Raw genomic sequence first — 18,540 nt, 5'->3', positions numbered from 1 at the left:
TCAATCTTTAAGACTCATAAGGACCCATAATCAGAAGGATCTATTAACTATAAAAAAAAATTGATAAAAATGCAACTCTGTAAGCTATCTGCTAAAAAATAGGATCTTGACCACAGTTAGGTTTATGATTTTTATCTTTTTCCACGTTACTCAGAAAATTTTAAAAATTTAACACGATACAATAGACACGCTAATGAACCTTCAGTAAAAATACCATAAATTAACAAGCATTCTAGGTACCTTGAATAATTTTTGTGAAGAATAGCCATGCACCTTAGTTTTTTTCCTTCTTCTCCTTCTCTCCTTCTCTCTCTCTCTCTCTCTCTCTCTCTCTCTCTCTCTCTTGTAAAAACAAGATACGTATAGAGAAAGATAAATATCCCCAAGATATTTTGTTATATAAGGGCACAAGGAAATTTATCACATGCACGCTGAACCACGTTCTAACTTATGCTCCAATCACAAATCACACACAAAACCCTCGCAAGTTCTATTATTTGCGATTTAAACCCCCAAAACACATAGTTCAATTAAAAGTAATTAAAATACCGAAATATCCGGGGCGGGTATTACATTCATAGCAAAAGGTCAAGAGCACATGTTGTGCAAGCTTAAGAAGTCTATTTATGGGCTTAAGCAGACATCTAGATTTTGGAACATCCGTTTTGATCAAGCAATAGTCTTTTGGTTTTGATCAATGTCTGGATAAGTCATGTGTGTACAAGAAGCGCAACGGAAAAGTTGTGATATTTCTAGTACTATATGTCGATGATGCTCATCGGAACTTATATCGATGTCATTCTTGCCTGTTTTAGAATGCAAGATTCCAAGAAATGGTTTCTCCCTTTTAGATGGAATCAACCTATCCAATGATCAATATCCTAAAACACCTGAAGAGATGTAGAAAATGAAGGCAATTCCTTATGCCTCAACAGTAGGAAGCTTTATGTATGCTATGTTGTGTACTAGATCTGATATTTGCTTTGCCGTTGGCATGGTTAGCAGATTTCAGTCTAATCCAGGGCAAGAACATTTGACTACAGTGAAACATGTACTCAAGTATCTGAAAAGAACTAGAGATCATATGTTGGTGTTTCAGTCAAATAATATAGTACCTCATGAGTACACAGACTCAGACTTTATGTCAGATAGGGATTCCAAAAAGTCTACCTCGGGATATGTGTTTACCTTGGGAGGTGGAGCCATAAGTTGGAGGTGGAGCCATAAGTTGGAGGAGTGCCAAGCAATCTTGCATTGCTGATTCTACCATGGAAGCAGAGTATGTGGTAGCTTCTGAAGCAGCCAAGGAGGCCGTTTGGCTCAAAAAAATTTTGTTGGATCTGAAAATGGTCCCTTTAGTGCAATCAATCATTACACTCTATTATGATAATAGTTGTGCAATTGCTAGTGCGAATGAGCCAAGGACTCACAATAAGGGCAAACACATCGAGCGTAAGTATCATTTGATTCAAGAGATCGTACAGAGAGGTGATGTTGCTGTGACCAAGATTGCATCTGCGAACAACCTGGCAGATCCTTTTACGAAGAACTTACCGGCTAAGACTTTTGATAGTCATGTAGAGGGAATGGGAGTGAGATGCGTGGCAGTATGGTTTTGAGTCTTAGTGTGAGTTTATTAGAAGGTTATGTAAAAGTTAGTATTTATATGATGGATTAATATTTAATTATTAATCAGATTTATCCCTTTTCGATGAAAATTTTTTATGGGCAATATTTGCATGATATTTTTGTATGTTGTGCATGTGTGTCTTTTATTCTACATAGTAGATAATCCAGTGTGTAGAGTACGGCTTACATACAAAAGATTTAATCATCGGTTTTTATGAAATATAAGTTATGGTTCACAGTCTTAGATGAAATTTAACACACCATCGGTAGGACTGTAGCATAATATTTTAATAGGTCTATCTTGGTTACAGGGAATGGTACTAATTCCAACTCATTGTACATGTATACTTTCTGTGTGTTGAACAGGACCCCATTTGAGGTAATTGTCTTTGTACTAACTTTATAAGACAATTGAAATCTCATGGTTATTATGAATGCTTATGCTCTTAATCTAAAGATAATTATTAGAGGTATATATTTAATGTTGCTGACTTTAATTCATTAAAGGGTGAGATCTTTATACGGTCAATAGTCTCGGTGAGTTGGGTCGCAACATTATGTATATGACAACTATTAATTATTAATGGAATTCACGTCCCGATAGGGAATGATGATGCCCCATTGAGTAAGCTTATAAGTTTCGAATATGTCAAACCCTGCAGGTGGATTTTGTATCCGACATATCGAATAAGTTAAGCGGATAGTCTCAAGGTAAGATGTTGATTAAGTGGGAGATTATTAGTAATTTATTTTAATTAACAGATATTTATAATCTTAATGTGAGGAGATTAATAATTATTTAATATCATAGAGCTCGTAATATAATTGAGATAAGGACGAGAGTGCAATTATAATTTTGTAGTGGGGTGAATTATAATTAGTGAAATAAGAAATAGAATCCTGGTGGGATTAGTTTTTCTTATTTACACTGGGAGCCCAGACTTATTACTTCTTAGGTCTCTATTGTAGCCTTATATATACATGTTATGTTCTCTAGGTCAGATACACGTTTTTCTATTATTCACGAATAGAGGCAGGTTTAGAGAGAGCGAACAGATCACGAAAGAGTCCACACTCGGTTCGTGTTCTAGATGTGCAGGGAATACGATAAAAGATCGTAAGGTACGGTCGAGCAGTATTCGTGATTTATAGCAAGGCATACTATAACAAGTTCAACAAGCATTCGTGTCGCAAGGAGTTGAGATAGAACCTTAATTTCGCCTTGTAGGGTTTTGCAATTTTTAATTTCGCCTTAATTTCTGGGAATCATTTCCCAACACTTTGGACAACTATTGTTCATCATCTTCTGAGCGTCATCAATGCCATGCTTTCTCCTTTGATCTACACTTTGGTAATCAATTGCAAGAATTGCGTTGAAGTCTGGAGTACTCTGCAAAATCAATTTACTTATCTCTCTAGGTCACACATTCATCAACTCAAGAATCGTATGACTACTGTTTTCAAGAAATCTAGGTCAATGGAGAATTATTTGCCAGAAATTAACAATATAGCCAATCAATTGGCTCTAGCATCTTCTCCTATGGATGATCAAGATCTCGTTCTTGCTACATTGAATGGTTTGTCAACCAAGTACAATGCCTTCAAAACTATGATTAGAGTTTGTCTTGAGCCTATTTCCATGGCCAATCTCTCCTTTTTGTTGTGCTCAGAGGCTCTGCATGTTGAGTCTCTTCTGAAATCTCCTATTTCAACATCAACTGTTGCCTACATCGTGTCAAGATCTGGTGGTTCATCCACTCCTTCCACTTCGTTCCATGGTAATTTTCAATCTCCTTGGTTCTTGTCTAATTTTTGAAAAAATTATAAAGGTTCATTTCGCGAACGGAGTAGGTTTTCAAATTTTGGTAATGGTGGAGGTCGATCTGGTTTTGGCAATAGAGGTTCTAAACCTAATTTTGGATCTCAGTTCTCTAAATCTCAATTCTCTGGCTACGGTTATGGTGCCAGTTCTGGATCATCTGAATTGGTTTGTCAGATTTGTGGCAAGGGTCATTCGGCTCTTCATTGTTGGGATCGTACCAACCATGATTATCAACCTATTCAATTCTCAAGTAGTGCAACCTCCTCTGTTCCAAACCCTAAGGCATTTGTTGCTTCCTTTTCTATTGATGGTATAGAAGCTTCTCCTGCTTGGTATCTTGATTCTGCGGCAACAAACCACATGACTAATGATCTCTCTCATCTTCATCTCTATGAGCCCTAGTCTGGTTCTGATCAAGTTCAGGTCAGCAATGGCTCTTCCATTCCTATTCAACACACATGTAAATGACTACTTCCTACTCCAAGTGGTTCTCTTTCCCTCCCTCATGTTCCTTCAATTCAATCTAGGAAATTTTTCCAAAAACTTAACTGTGCCAAGCAAAGTTTTATCCAAAAGGGAGATCTTATAAAGATGTTATGAATGGTTTAAATTTTTATTTGTAGCATTGAAATTTAAAATCAAAAGTGGAAATTTCATAACCTCCATTTCGGAGAATCGAAACTCCGAGGTTGTTTGGTTTGTTTAATTGATTAACAAAACTCGAACAAGCCTTTATCGAGTCGAGCCTCAAACAGTTCACAAATGACTTGGTTCATTTGTAACCCTATAATTAGGTAAAACAAACACATAGAACAAAAGAAATTTAAGATGGCACTCATAGCGAAGGTTAATTAGATCTAGATGTGTGTGCTTGGATTAGTTATTCACCTATACGAGGATTCAAAAAAGAAAAAAAGAAGAAGTAATTAAACTTCACTCATTTGCAAGTGCCAAACGGGGGATAAGGAAAAAGGAGCTAAGGAGCCTAATTGTGTGCAAACGGTGTAGTTTTGTTCTCGTGGAACAAGCTTTTAACGAGTGAACATGAACTTGAACTCGAATAGTTTGTTTCATTTATCTAACCTAAAGGCAAGTCATTCATGCCATGAGTAGATCCATGCCAAGAGTAAGTGCTTCATACTATAATCATCACTCCCAGCTATCCATTCTTAGACCTGTAGTGAGTAAAGTCACTACAAGGTTATAGCAAGTAATTTTAGTCGTCCAAGAGTGTTTCCAACAGTTTGGATATTAAAAAAAAAAACCTCTTCCACGGAAGAGCTTTTTTTTTTTTTAAATCCGAACCGTTAATTGCTTTGATAGACGGCTGATAAGCTCACTACAATCCTGTAGTGACTTTGCTCGCTACAGGATCCCCGAATCCATTTATCCCACACCTGGGGAACCAAGCAATTAAGCACGCGAGGGCTGAGGAGTGATTATGTATGGATGGGTTGAAGTCTTGGACACCCTTGTAGCCTTGTGAGTTTTTGACAAGAAAGAAACAAACATGGGTGCTTAAGACCCCTTTGTGCATTTGATGAACTTTAGTTCTTTCACTTGTTAAAGTAACGGTTTTTTATTGAACACCCAGTGGATTGACGCAAAGAAAGGCATTATTAAATGCTTTTCAGAAGATTTCACTTGACTCGACGAAACTAGGTCTTCGGTCTATGTTGTCATTTCAGCACCGAAGAGTGTCAGCAGGAGTATTGTTTAGAAGGACAAGTTTAACCTTCTCTTTTTGACCTTCACAGAGTTAAAAAACTGTACACCATTTTGGTGCACACTATTTTGGTGACACTAAATGTATGTGTGAAAACTATTTTCGGAGTTTCACACAAATAATTGGAGTCGCTCAATTTTATTTAAAATATTTTTTTAAGAAACCATTTAAAAAACCAGTTCAAGCAGACATCAGTAAGCGCTTGATCAATTTTTCACTCAATTTTCTATTAGCAAATTGAGCAAAAAATTAATCAAGCGATATTCAACTTAGTTGATTTTTTTTTACAGAGGTTCTTAAGCAATTATTTTAAACAAACTGAGCGTCTTCGATCATTAGTGTGAAATCCCGATGTGGGTCCCGCACAACCCGTGAAAATTTGGTTTACGCTAGATAGTGTACCCATAGTTCTATTTTAGGTGTGTTTTGGCAACAAAAAAAAAGCCAAGGGGCTATTTTTTTGTCTTTATTTTTTTATTTTTGCATATGTTAATTTTGCGCCGACCCCAAGTGATTGGAACACAAGGTTCGGTTTGGTTTTTGGTTTTTATATGTTAATTTTGCCTCAAATTTTTGTTTATTATTGGTTCGTTTCTTCAAGAGAAATCGATAAAGTAAAAAATTATGACCGAAACTCCTAATTCTTTGAATAAAGACATAAAACTGGACAAACTAATAATCCATAAAAAATTGACGCAAAATTAAGAAATGCAAAAAAAATACTCCTTCCGTCCCTTTTTAAATGTCCTATTTCGTAACTCTAACTTATTAAAAAAACATCATCATTATACCTTTCACATCAACTTTTTCCTCCACTTTCCCTACTTACCCATCATCATTACACTTTTTACTCACTAACTTTTCAAAATAAAATCTACTTTTAGGGACAAAATAGACGATGTACCAACTTTTACCCACTAACTTTACCAAATGGACACTTATTAAAGGACAGCCCAAAATGAAATACTGGACTATAATAAGGGGACGGAGGGAGTATTGAATAAGCCAATGCAAGTGATTTCGCAAAAAGAAATTTTCAATTTCTTTTTAAAGAGCCCCTAAATACATACTCCTTCCGTCCCAAATTATTTGTCATGCTTATTATTTGGTACCTTTTAAAAAATTGGCTATATCATTTTTAATTTATAATGTTGTTTATATAAAATATGGACCTTGTTTAATAGATTTCAATTAATTTTACTAAACAAAATTTTTGAAATCGTAAAAAGCATTGTGACATATATACAATCGTGTTTTTTTTTTTTTTTGTGGCCAAATGTTAATAGATGATATTATAACTCCAACGAAATATTACATCAAGATGAAAACTCGTCCTTAGACAAAGGACAAGTAACCAAGACGACGAGGATTCATCACACACAGACTATACCCCAAACAAACTAAATCTTTTCCTACAACTGAGAGAAACCTAGTCAAGAGAAAGGCTTACGGCAAAAACCCACAGAGAAAAACCTCCACAAAAGGAAGAAGAATAAGCAAAAGATCGCAAACCAACAAGAAAATGAAAAAACCTCACCATCATCATCTACCAACAAAGATCTCCAACTCCGGCGACTCAATCATGCACAAAAAGCTCCGCCCCACATCTAAACCCACCACCAGACAAGTCACCGACGAACGGCGAATATAGAGGAGGTCCGACGGTAGAAGAACCGGAAAGGCCAAGGCGTCGAAAAGCGTAAGGGGACGAAAAAAATAAGGGTAAACTATAGTTAACCCCCTCTAACTAAGCCTCGCGTGCACTTTGCCCCCTCTAACTTTTTTTTTTGGCACTCAACCCCCTCTAACTAACTGAAAATCAAACGGTCATAACTTCAAACGGTCATAACTTCTTCGTCCAAAATCAAAAACATGCAAATTATATATCGATTTCGAGGTCTTGAAGCCAGCTTTCTAATGACACCAAAATCATATCACGATTCAAAGCACACAGAAAGTTATGATCAAAAAAATAAGGGCTGATAAACAAAAAGACCGTTTTGATCATAACTTTCTGTGTGCTTTGAATCGTGATGTGATTTTGGTGTCATTGGAAAGCTGACTTCAAGAACTCAAAATCGATATATAATTTGCATGTTTTCGATTTCGGACGAAGAAGTTATGACCGTTTGAAGTTATAACCGTTTGATTTTCAGTTAGTTAGAGGGGGTTGAGTGCCAAAAAAAAAAGTTAGAGGGGGCAAAGTGCAAGCGAGGCTTAGTTAGAGAGGGTTAACTATAGTTTACCCAAAAAATAAAACAGGACCAATAATTTTAGACGAAAAAATTATTTTATAGAATTTATTTAAACAACTGTCCTTTATGCTTTAGCCAGTGCCTCTTTTTTTTCGTTGGCGGTCAAGCTGCCATTTGGAGGGAAAGGTTCTTCAGCACGCGTGAATTGGATGGAAGTCAAATTTAGGGGGGAAATGCACAAGGCCAACATGGTCATCGTTCTTAGCCGGATAAATCAGTCCTGCAAAGCCTGTCAGGCATTAAATAGCAGGATGGTTGGACTCTCTTTTAACCGCGCGTACATAGCACTAATGTCCGCCCTTTGGGCTGATTATAGCATTCTCCGTTGAGTAATAGTAATTTCAGCTTTATTAGAACATGTGCTATATGAATCAAGAATTTATCGAACTATGATCAAAGCTATATTTCTTGTAGAAGTCCTAACAATGTAAGCAGCAAGAACATTATACACCTTTTACAACTATGATTATACGCTCCAAGGCCGGTATCCCAACTACTTCTGTATACTTCTCACCAGAACTGCTAATTTTTTCTTCCAATCGTCTCCGTACTTCCTCCAAATACTATTATTTTCCACCAACGCTTCATGCACCGCCAGTTGGTGCAAATTTATAATGATCGACAACAGCAGTATTACATGAGATGTATTGCCTTACTAGTCATGACGGAAATGAAGGCCGAGAATAATTAGCTTATGAACCAGAAAGAAAAGGGACCTGAGCTACGGTCGTAGGGAGAGAGAGATGGAGATTGTGAACTGCTAAGTATGTAGCAATTCCAGCAGCATATCCAGCAAAAGCAACTCCAGATACCTGTGCAAAATATATCACTCTAATTACACCTGAAATACAAGTTTTGAATAGGAGAATATATATAAAAACGGCTGCTATATATCACCAAGTGTTTTTCACCATCTTATTTCACATATACAGGACAAGGTATGATTTGTCCTGATCCCCATGGAACCAATCACAACTTCACAAGCATCTAACTAAGAGGTTGTTTGACAACATAATCAGTACTTAAAACATAATGAATTAAGCAATAACTGACTAAGTAGGTTTTATAACCACATTTTACTGAATTAATGAGTCCTCCACACCGCCACCACTATCATAGCCGCCGCCACCACTACAACCACCACACACCATCATTACCACTACCACCACAGCCACACTACCACCACCATAAACGCCCCGCTGTCGCCGTTGTTGCGCCGCCACCACCATCACTCCACCACTACCACCACCTCTACAATCACCATCACTCCACCACTACCACTACCACCACCACCACCACCTGCACAACCACAATCACTCTGCTGCCACAACTACTACATCACAACTCCCACCCATCAATCCACCGCCGTCACTCCACCACCATTCCACCGCCACCACAAATACATGGTGACCATTAGTAAAATTAAAAGAGAATCACTATAACTAATGGAACTAAAATTAATTCATTATTTTTTTAATTCAGTGCTTGCGCTTTTTATCAAACAGCTTTTCAGCTTAAAAAAATTCAACATACAGCTTTTAGTACTTATTTTTTTAGCTTTCAGTATCAGTTTTATCAAACAACACCTAAGCAGTGAAATAAAACGGTGACACAGAATTTTTCTACAATAAGACGGGTGTAATACCTTCCGCAAGTACCAAAAGAAATCCACCTTCTCCATTCCCATAAATGCAACTCCCGCAGCGGAGCCAATAACCAACATGGATCCTCCTGTACCGGCACAATACGCAACCAGTTGCCAAAATTCGGAATCTTGGGGGAAAGAAGTGAGATCATACATTCCCATTGTTGCAGCAACTAATGGAACGTTGTCTATAATTGCTGATACAACCCCTATTGCAGTCGCAATCAGTTCAATGTTTGGAATGTGGGCATCAAGGTAATTTGCCAATTCTCGAAGTATCCCTGCTGCCTCCAGGCTACATTAAAGAACTCAGATGTGAAACTTAAGGGATCAAGTATGACTTCAGCTAAATTGGAACGAGATATTGATGTCACAAGCAAAACTTGCAATGTAGATGCCTCATCCATGAAACTAATAATGTTTAGGCCTAGAAATTAAGATTGGTAGCACTGAAAGAATATTATAGTCACTACTGATGCATACTTGATTACTTCACGACTATAACTTTCTTTGTCATTTGGGATATCTAAAAGTTAAAAGAAGAAAGAACTGAGAAAAATCAAACCTTTCCCTAGCAATAGGACGGTACAGTTGTTTCCTAGAGTAAAGCTCTTTGATAAGTATTACTCAACTGCATTTGGCCAAGTATTCCATGGTCCAACCACATATTCTAAATGAATAGGCATACCATAACATATTCAAATCAAGTATATTTAAGATGTAGATAGTTCACTCCTTTCTACTTTCTTAAGTTACATCTAAAAGAAAATTTGCACAATTCTTTGTAACAGTAAGGATGACAAATGCCGTAATGGTGATAAAAGTACTTTCAAATAGGTATATTTAAAATTTTCTGTAGCCACTCAGCGATATGCAAACTTAAAATATAGAGGGCAACGAGATACAAAAAGGACAAATTGAAGTGTGGTTTCTCTACCTTGATTACTAACTTGACATGCTAAAGTGTTACTAAAGGGAATAAGATTTGTTCTACTTTCTTGAGGATGATTAAACCCACACTACAAAACAATTGGAAAATTCATATGATGCATAATGATACCTGCTGACAGACAAAAGGATCCCAAGGAAGAAAAGGGCTCCTTGGGTGTCAATTCGCGATAAAGCCTGGGGTACCTTCAACTTTTGCCTATCGGATTCACCGTAATGAATTGCATCTGTCAAAATCCAAAGAACTCCAAGTCCAAGCAACATACCCATGAAAGGTGGTAAACCTGTTAAAGCCTTGAACACAGGGACAAACACCAGTCCTCCAATCCCAACAGAGAAAACAAGCAGTCCTCGAGGGGCCATTTGTTCGGATGACAAAACATTCGGAGAATCTTGTCCCGTTCCATTAACTTCACTGGTTGAAAACTCAAATCTCTCAATATCATTAACAGTTCACTATATCGAATTTAACCTTCAAACTCAATAGTCTACAACATCAGTTTCACAGTATAATAACTGTACCTAGTAAGTGACAGAAGAGCCAGCGGGACAGCCAAGGAAACTGCAGCAGGTAAAATTAAGCCCTGCAAAAAATGAGAAATGAGTAGTTATAGAAAACCTTCTTTCCCTGATTACTACACCAGCAAAAATTTTCCAAAGGCAATTAGTATGATGTTATCAATACAAGTGTTCTCCAAGCCTCTGGCCTCAAACAAGGATTCCGGCTCTACAACTGGACACGGGGGTTACTCCAATCTAAAAAATCCCAGTTAAAGATTTGTTTAGGCCAGATTCCAGCAGTATTACATGAGTTGATACAATCCAGTTTGTAAATTTTCTCATTTGCTCAAAACATGATCTTACAAGTTTCCTTAAGCTTCATTGTTAGGTGATCTTGTCCTAATTGGAGTTCAGAATCATTTGTTTGAATAACTTGCTATAAGCCAAAACAGTGTTGAAGTAGTGAAATGAAGGAATAGCCAAGCCTTACATCAAGTCAAACTTCTGAAAATTTGAAGAAGTCCTCCACCACTCTACACTCTACAGGTTCAGACATAAACTAAAAAGTACTTCAGGTAATCTTGTGACTGCAACTTCATCCAACCCGAATATGTGTTGTATGATCAGTTCGTTATAGGATAAGTCCTTCGGTTGACTTATTTTCAGCTGAGAGTACGTTTGAATTCAAGGTTGATGGTGGTTAGTGACAGGAGTTCCTCTTTGCCATTCATCTCTATTTGGTCATACCCTCTGCTAAATCCTTGCCACATCTTTTCTTGTTGCCTGAACCTACATTCTATACTCATTGTTGGCAACCTCGTAAAATAACCCATTGACCATCTTTCTAGATTTTCCACATCCTATACCTACCTTATTGCATAAAGGCCGTTCATACTATTCTTTCAGTTGATCATATCAGTTACTATTGCAACCCAGTAGATAGGAATGTGTAATCCTAAAATGCTTGATGTCTGTGTCCTACTCAAGTCCATTTGGGTAGGAGAACATACCAGAGAAGACAACACTTATCCAGGTGTTCTTTTAAGCTTTCATATATTATCCCTGCATCTACTTTGTTTGTGAAAAGGCAGTTCAAGGATGCATAAAAAACATTAATGAACAAATTTTAGCAATACAAGAGATCCCTCCGTCCACAAGTCGTAAATGTATAATACACAACTCCTATGTAACATGCATGGATCCCATAGGATAGTGGGAAAGAAACATGAACGCAACAAACCACATTAACAATAGGGATCAAAATGTTGGAACAATGTGGATACCTTCATTGTTGGCAATGTAGATATTTGACCATGTATCCACAGCATAGTGGTGGTTACATCACCAATAGGAGTCCATGCACCACCAGCATTTGCTGCTATCACAACAACAGCCCCTAGAAGCCTGTAAATCACAGAGACAAATACTATCACTTTGAAGAAGGTTTACCGACTTTATTGGAAATTAAATGGAAAATGTTGGACTCAAGTTACTTGACAGAAACTTAAAGAGTTGTGCTATAAGTACCGACCGGCCGGGAGGGATTTCGTACCGACCGGCCTCGCCGGGCCATCTCCGGCCACCGGACAGCCGATCCGAGCCGTCCAAAAATTCTAAAAAAAAAAAACCGACGGGCCCAACGCGGGAATCAACGGCATCCGAGGTGTGTAGGGTGCTTGATCCGAGCACCCCTTTTTTGTGTATATACACGTATATACATATATACACGAAAAAGGGGTGCTCGGATCAAGCACCTTACACACCTCGGATGCCGTTGATTCCCGCGTTGGGCCCCTCGGTTTTTTTTTATAGAATTTTTGGACGGCTCGGATCGGCTATCCGGTGGCCGGAGAGGGCCCGGCGCGGCCGGTCGGTACGAAATCCCTCCCCAGCCGTCGGTACCTTTATCATTTCTGAAACTTAAATTGCTGAATACATAATGCTGAACCTCAGTTACTGATTATAAGAATATAAATTCTAACAGTTTTAGTTATCTACAATGTTTATGTGCAAAAGCAAAACTACCTTGCATAGAGGAAACAAAGCATTTTAATAATAGATAAGTCAAGTCTTGGTGATATACACTTAGACTACTTATAAAGGTTTACTAAATTTAGATGGTAACCAGCCAATGCCGAGCAATATACCCAAACTCACTAAATGCTGAAAATTTCAAAATAAAATAGCTTAACAGAATTTTGAAACAACCAATTTATCAAGTTACTGCTTGACAATATTCCACAAGATGCAATGCAATATGAAACCATAACGACAGTTAGATTGACTGTGAACAGCTATGAATCACTCAAGTCAGTGTTAAACGTGCATAATGAACTGGAAATGCCTTCTTACTTAAGCATTTCAAATTGCCCTTTAACCCAAATGTTAGTCAGTCAAATGAACATGAAACTCAAGTAGGATTTAGTTTTTTACAGTTTTCAAAACCCCCACGTAGAGACCTGAACATCATAACCACCAAAGTAGCACTAGCATTATATTGGAGGCTAATTATGCCATGAGTACTCGTTAACATAGTAGAACTATACCAGCAACATTGTTCAATAATAAATACCTACTTGCGGTATTCTGATGGAGGTACGAGTTTCCTCAATAAGGAAACCATGACAATAGTGGAGGTCAGGTTGTCAAGGATTGAACTGAGGAAAAAAGTCACTAAGCCAACCTGCATTAATCATCAGACACTACAATTTAATGTAAAGAGGTAAGAGAATTTAAAAGTAACAGATGAGGAGCTATTATGTTCTCTGACTCTAGATCCAAACAAAAGTTGACCTCCAAGTTCTTTATAAAAGAGTAAATAACAGGAACCAATCCATATTGCCAAATTGCATGCCATCTCCACGTGGGCAACAATCTCATATGCTAATAGATCCCACCCTAAACCAAAAGTACTTAGTCCAAGTAAGGGGGATCTAAATCATGCAAAAAAAAAAATTATAGTTCTAACCAACTATTGTTGTATGAAGGAAACCCTGAGAAAAGAAGCAAATGGGTCTTGTGACTCTCGTCTACCTCTTTGTGCAACTACATGGTTTCCTGAATTCGTTACAATCACGAATTGCATGTTTCTACATGGATCCCTAAGACATACTTCTAAATAATCTCTGCAAGACTACAATGAGGTCTTTAAGGTCGCAATATACATTATAAAATATATGTTAGACTACGCAGAAAATAAAGGATTTAGTATGGATTTGTCACCCAAATTTAGATGCCAGTAATCTTTATCCCATTAAGGACTTTTCAGCATGACTGTTTGTTCTGATCCTGTTAGAAGAGTGTATGTATATTGTGGTATAGTGATTGATGCAGAGTGAGATAGGTTTGATTGGTGGTTGTTGGATGTGAGCTATGGTAGCATGTTAAGAGCTTCTTAACTAGTGAGACTTCGTTTTGGTTGTCGACAGAAGTGATGGTGGTTGTTCATCTTGTCCGAGTAGTGGAAATGTGGTTGATTACACACACACACACACACACACATACACACATATATATATAGAGAGAGAGATGATTTATTGTGAATGAAAATGGAGATAAGCAGACGCTTGGGCGGGTCTTTGTAAGTGGGTTTTGTTAGCCATTGGCAGTTGAATTTCCAGTGGGCAACTTTTGATGATTTTGGGTTCCAAAATGCATTTTTAGGTATTGCTTTGTTTGTTGCCAGATGGTGAATAGAAAAAAAAAAAAAAAAAAGAAGGGCGTGAAAGGTTGCGATTCACAACTCTTGTAAAGGGGGACGTGGTGTAGGTGGAGGTTCTGTAAATTATTTGCCAGAACATAGAAGCCGAGAGAGGAAAGGAACTCTGAGAAAACAGAGAGAATTCGAAAAGCAGTGATGGTAAATTGAGCAAGACATTGAGGTACTTTTCGGTCGTCAAAGTCATTTTTTTCTTTTTGTTTTCAGGATATTGATGCCACTATAAAGAAGAACAAAACATAAACATGATCACTTTTCTCGCTGTTGTTATAAGTTAATCCATTAGCAGACGACTTTTGACATGTAGATCTCCTTGACCCTGTTATTTTCCCTACAACAGGGAGGGGATGACAGTCAGAAAACTCGAATTACCCCAGAAAAAGAGAGAAAGGATAAAGGAAAAACTAAGAGACATGTGGATGAAAGAGATTAGAGCACAAGCAAAATTGGCATGACGATGATACTAAGAAGGCTATTGTGAAAGAACCAACACTGAATAAAGATAGAATAGGTGCAAGGGATAGGTTTCTTTTCTTTTCACCAAGAAATGATGTTTATACTCTTGAACCAGGGGGACAATTCCTTATTTCAGCTTCAAAGGATAATCTTTGCAAGAGAATTCAGCTTTCAGACGGAAAAAGAAGATGGTATCCTTCGCCACAACACCACCCCTACCGCCATCCCAAGAAAAAGCAAAATAGGAATTTTCTTGTTGAGACCCTATAACCGACTAAAAACTCAGGTTCATAGTGGAGCCTATTAGATTGTAAACCACCAACTCATCTAAAAGCTTAAGCTGTTAGAGAGAAGAACAACTTTATTATTCATAACTTCAACACGCCCCCTCACGTGTAGCCAGACTCTCCTCCATGAGTGGGCTAAACACGTATAAATTTTTTAACATTAGGTAGGCGGTGGGATTCGAACACAGGATCTATTGCCTGCTCTGATACCATATTAGATTGATAACCATCAACCCATCTAAAAGCTTGAGCTGTTAGAGAGAGGGGCAACTTTATTATTTATACCTTCAACGGAGCCCTTTAAGAGAGAGAAGAAGAAAAAAACACTGTTGCTATTTGAAGAATCAAATTATTTTAACACGCCCAAGAGTAAGTTAAAACCAATATGCCAATAAGAAGGATCGATGACTTGAGTATAATAGATGAATGGAGCACTAACCACCCAAAGCAGAGTCCTTGGCTTTCGAGTAGTTATGTTGTCGGTAACCAACTTAAATCCTTGATGGGCATCAACTATCTCCACAATGGTCATTGCACCCAACAAGAAAAATACTATTTCACTGACTTCAGCAGATGCATGTGTCAACTCTGAAACAGCAACCTCGGTTGAGGGAGCCTACACCAAATAGTGAGAGAACTTACCGGTCAGCTTGTACAATACTAACTGTATATAGTTTTCCATAATTTTGAGTCCCTAATCTCAATATCAAGAATGATTGTATGGTGACAATACCACAACAAAACATTTTGAATTACGAACAAATTGGCTGGAGTTCAGCACACCTTGAACACTATAACTTGCATCCAATCATCAAGGAGAGATGATAAAGGAAAAAAGAGGTTGAACATTTGTTGATGTCTAATGTTTGAAAAACAGTGTTTATGTGCAAAAGACCAACACTAGCAATTAAAAAAAAGTTCTGTCCCACTTGAATATATGAGGAGATTAGTTGGCCATCTTCAGAAATAAATAGATAAATAATGTCAGCATCAACTCAAAAAAGTCAGAGCTCAAGCAATTGTCAACAAGTAGGAAAGGAATGAGTCCAAATCTTACCCCAATGCTTCGTACTACCCACAAACTCACTGCCATTAATAATCCTACTCCACTTTTATTAAACGCCAGAGATTCTTCAAAAATAATGCCTGCATATCCAATTCCAAAGAGCAGGACCATAGCAACATCCTGTAACATGGAAAACCAGTTGAGCTGTTTGCCTATTCCATCCATATACATCTATGACAGTATCCTCCTTAGCTTATGAAAGTCATCACCAAAACTTGAAGCGATTGGATAAAGCCACGAGATAAAAAGGACCTGATTAGCAGCAACCCAGGATTGATTAATTGCCACGGTTCCTATTGCAGCTGCTCCAAGAATCGCTAGAGCTTTCAATAGATCAGTTTTCGGCTGATAAGTGGCCTCAAAATCTTGTGAGCTTGTTTCATCGACAGAACATAAAGGATCACATTCTCCAGATGATGATGTCAGCTCCTAGTTGTGTGTCGAAAATTAGCATGAAGTGCAACTATTAGCTGAAAGAACAGAAGATGGTAAAGGAGTGCATGCATGACATCACTATGTGATATCACATGGGTTGAATAAGTTGGACAAAAGTCACTAGAAGTTGCTTAAATAAAATGGAGACAGTATGTTCAAGGAATTGGGTCATTCAACCATAACTCATCATTCACTTTACATGCATAGCTCCTTGTTTTTAGTTGCATATTCCAGAATTAACAACTCAGAAATTCAGCCAACAAAATGAAGAATCTCAATGATAAGCAACGCCTAGTCCACTAAAATGATTGCTTTCTTTTTTCGAGTTGGCTCCCCATTAAAAAGAATCTGCCTTCAATGGGGTTAATATTTCACACACACAAAAAAAAGGGGACAATTAAGCATTCCTTAAAGAGTTGGAGAATTTTGTTTCGTTGGCTTATCCCCCTTGAAGTGTATAATCAAAAATTCTAAAAAGCACACAAACACTTACGCGCACACTCACAGGAGTAGGTGGGGCTCACACACACTGCAAACCCATGCATCTTCACGAGTCTCATCAAAACCCTACAACTTAACATTTGTTAAAACATTAGACTACGCTAGCCCCCCAACCTTATCATGTAGAGATGCAACTACCAAATTAACTAAACATGCTTAGATAACCGACTTCCACAATCTTCCAAATTCAAACGAAACATTCTAGTCTTTAATAATCTGTATCTGTAAACCAAAACTCACTAAAGCAACTAGTTCCGGACTGCAATACGAGAACTTAAGAAGAGGAATTTTATGCAAAATAAACTTTAAACTTCTAACTTGCAGAAAAATTGAATTATTTTGACGAAAAATTCATTATAGTTATGTCGTTGTTTTGCTGGACGAACAATTTTTGGAACGGAGGTAGGAATTGATTTCGCAAAGAATCAAATTCATGTCCATCTATAGGAATTAACTTGAAGAATAGTTTTGAAAATTTATTGAAAGGAATGACAAAAAAAAAAAACCTGAATTTTTTTCTCGGAGTCAGTGGCTTGGTTCTGTTGACTCGACGAAGGAGATGACGGTGAGGAGGAGTTTCGGGCCTTGTCTTCCGCACGAGCGAGGACGCCATTGCTGTGGAGGATTCGTTGACCTCTCAATTTCAAGAGAGAGAAATCCGAACAAGGATGAGAGAGAAAGGACGTGGGAGGTGAAGGGAGAAGTGAGCGTTTCTTGAATTGGAGCGGTGGCGAGAGGCAGTGAGTTCTGAATTGGATTAGGGTTGACATCGAAGTTAGGGTTTTGAAATGACCTGATTTGAGAAGGAGGAAGTGGCGGCAGCGGCGGCGGAGGAGGGCGGGCGGCCGGCAGTGGTGGCTTTGTGTTTTCGGACAGTGATGAGTAACTTTGGTTGGTTTTTGTTGGTTGTTTGTTGCGAGATAAACAATTCGAAATGTTTATTGCTCAGTTTCTTTTAGGTTTAACGGTCTTGTCCGGACTCGCTTGGTCGCGCACAATGGTCAAAGGCAGATTATTCACTCTAGAATTAAACATCAATTATTACAGTAATTGTCTATCTTTCATCCCTGATTGTCCGATTTAGGAGTTTATTTTGGCTTAATACTCTAAATGAATTTTTGTCTTTTTTATTTCATCTTTCTTTTGTAAAGGGAATTGATTTTCACATTCGCCTTTTTTAGCTTTGGTCCAGCCCTTAAGTATTCATGTAATGCCCCGATTTTCGGAAATAAAATCAGAGGCATTAAATAATGATTTCTAAAAATTTATTAATTTAAAATTCAAAATTCAAAACAAATAATTCACCCTAAAGTTTCGTCTATTACAAATTATTGTAGAAATACTAAAAATAGTCTTTGTAATAATAAACTAAACAAAATAACAGAGCCATCTTATAAGTTTGATACGGATCCCAAGCGTATTCTGGCTCGGCTCCCACCTTTGGGTTCTCTTCCGCATAAAACTGTTCGCCTTCGAGATTTTGTGTCTCTTCTTGATTATCTGCAAAATCTGGCACGGAAGCCAGGCAATCCGTACCTGAGTGAAAGAGTT

The 18,540-nt window shown here is 37.7% G+C and overlaps 1 protein-coding gene across 2 annotated transcripts in view; it reads right to left on the bottom strand.

Moving 5' to 3' along the window:
- LOC131326795 (sodium/proton antiporter 1-like) overlaps window positions 1–17,919 on the bottom strand; it is a 46,981-nt gene extending 29,062 nt beyond the window's left edge. Inside the window, exons 1-10 of one of the 2 annotated variants that reach the window (XR_009200117.1) lie at window positions 17,496–17,909; window positions 16,306–16,482; window positions 16,045–16,173; window positions 15,427–15,603; window positions 13,103–13,209; window positions 11,810–11,930; window positions 10,548–10,609; window positions 10,138–10,440; window positions 9,078–9,372; window positions 8,010–8,244 (exon numbers count right to left, since the gene is read on the bottom strand). Coding sequence is in view for 1 of the 2 variants with exons in the window: in XM_058359674.1 (XP_058215657.1) it covers window positions 8,125–8,244; window positions 9,078–9,372; window positions 10,138–10,440; window positions 10,548–10,609; window positions 11,810–11,930; window positions 13,103–13,209; window positions 15,427–15,603; window positions 16,045–16,173; window positions 16,306–16,482; window positions 17,496–17,759 (1,755 nt within the window). In the remaining variant the exon portion in view is untranslated. Of the gene's footprint in view, window positions 1–7,810; window positions 8,245–9,077; window positions 9,373–10,137; window positions 10,441–10,547; window positions 10,610–11,809; window positions 11,931–13,102; window positions 13,210–15,426; window positions 15,604–16,044; window positions 16,174–16,305; window positions 16,483–17,495 lie in introns of those variants that run through there. The other variant, XM_058359674.1, reaches the window with a different exon arrangement.
- Window positions 17,920–18,540: the final 621 nt, after the last annotated feature.

The sequence above is a fragment of the Rhododendron vialii genome, chromosome 5a (genome assembly GCF_030253575.1).
Source record: "Rhododendron vialii isolate Sample 1 chromosome 5a, ASM3025357v1".
In the NCBI taxonomy this organism is placed as follows: domain Eukaryota; kingdom Viridiplantae; phylum Streptophyta; class Magnoliopsida; order Ericales; family Ericaceae; genus Rhododendron; species Rhododendron vialii.
The sequence above is the reverse complement of the archived record's forward strand: the minus strand, read 5'-3'. Positions and strand labels throughout refer to the sequence as shown.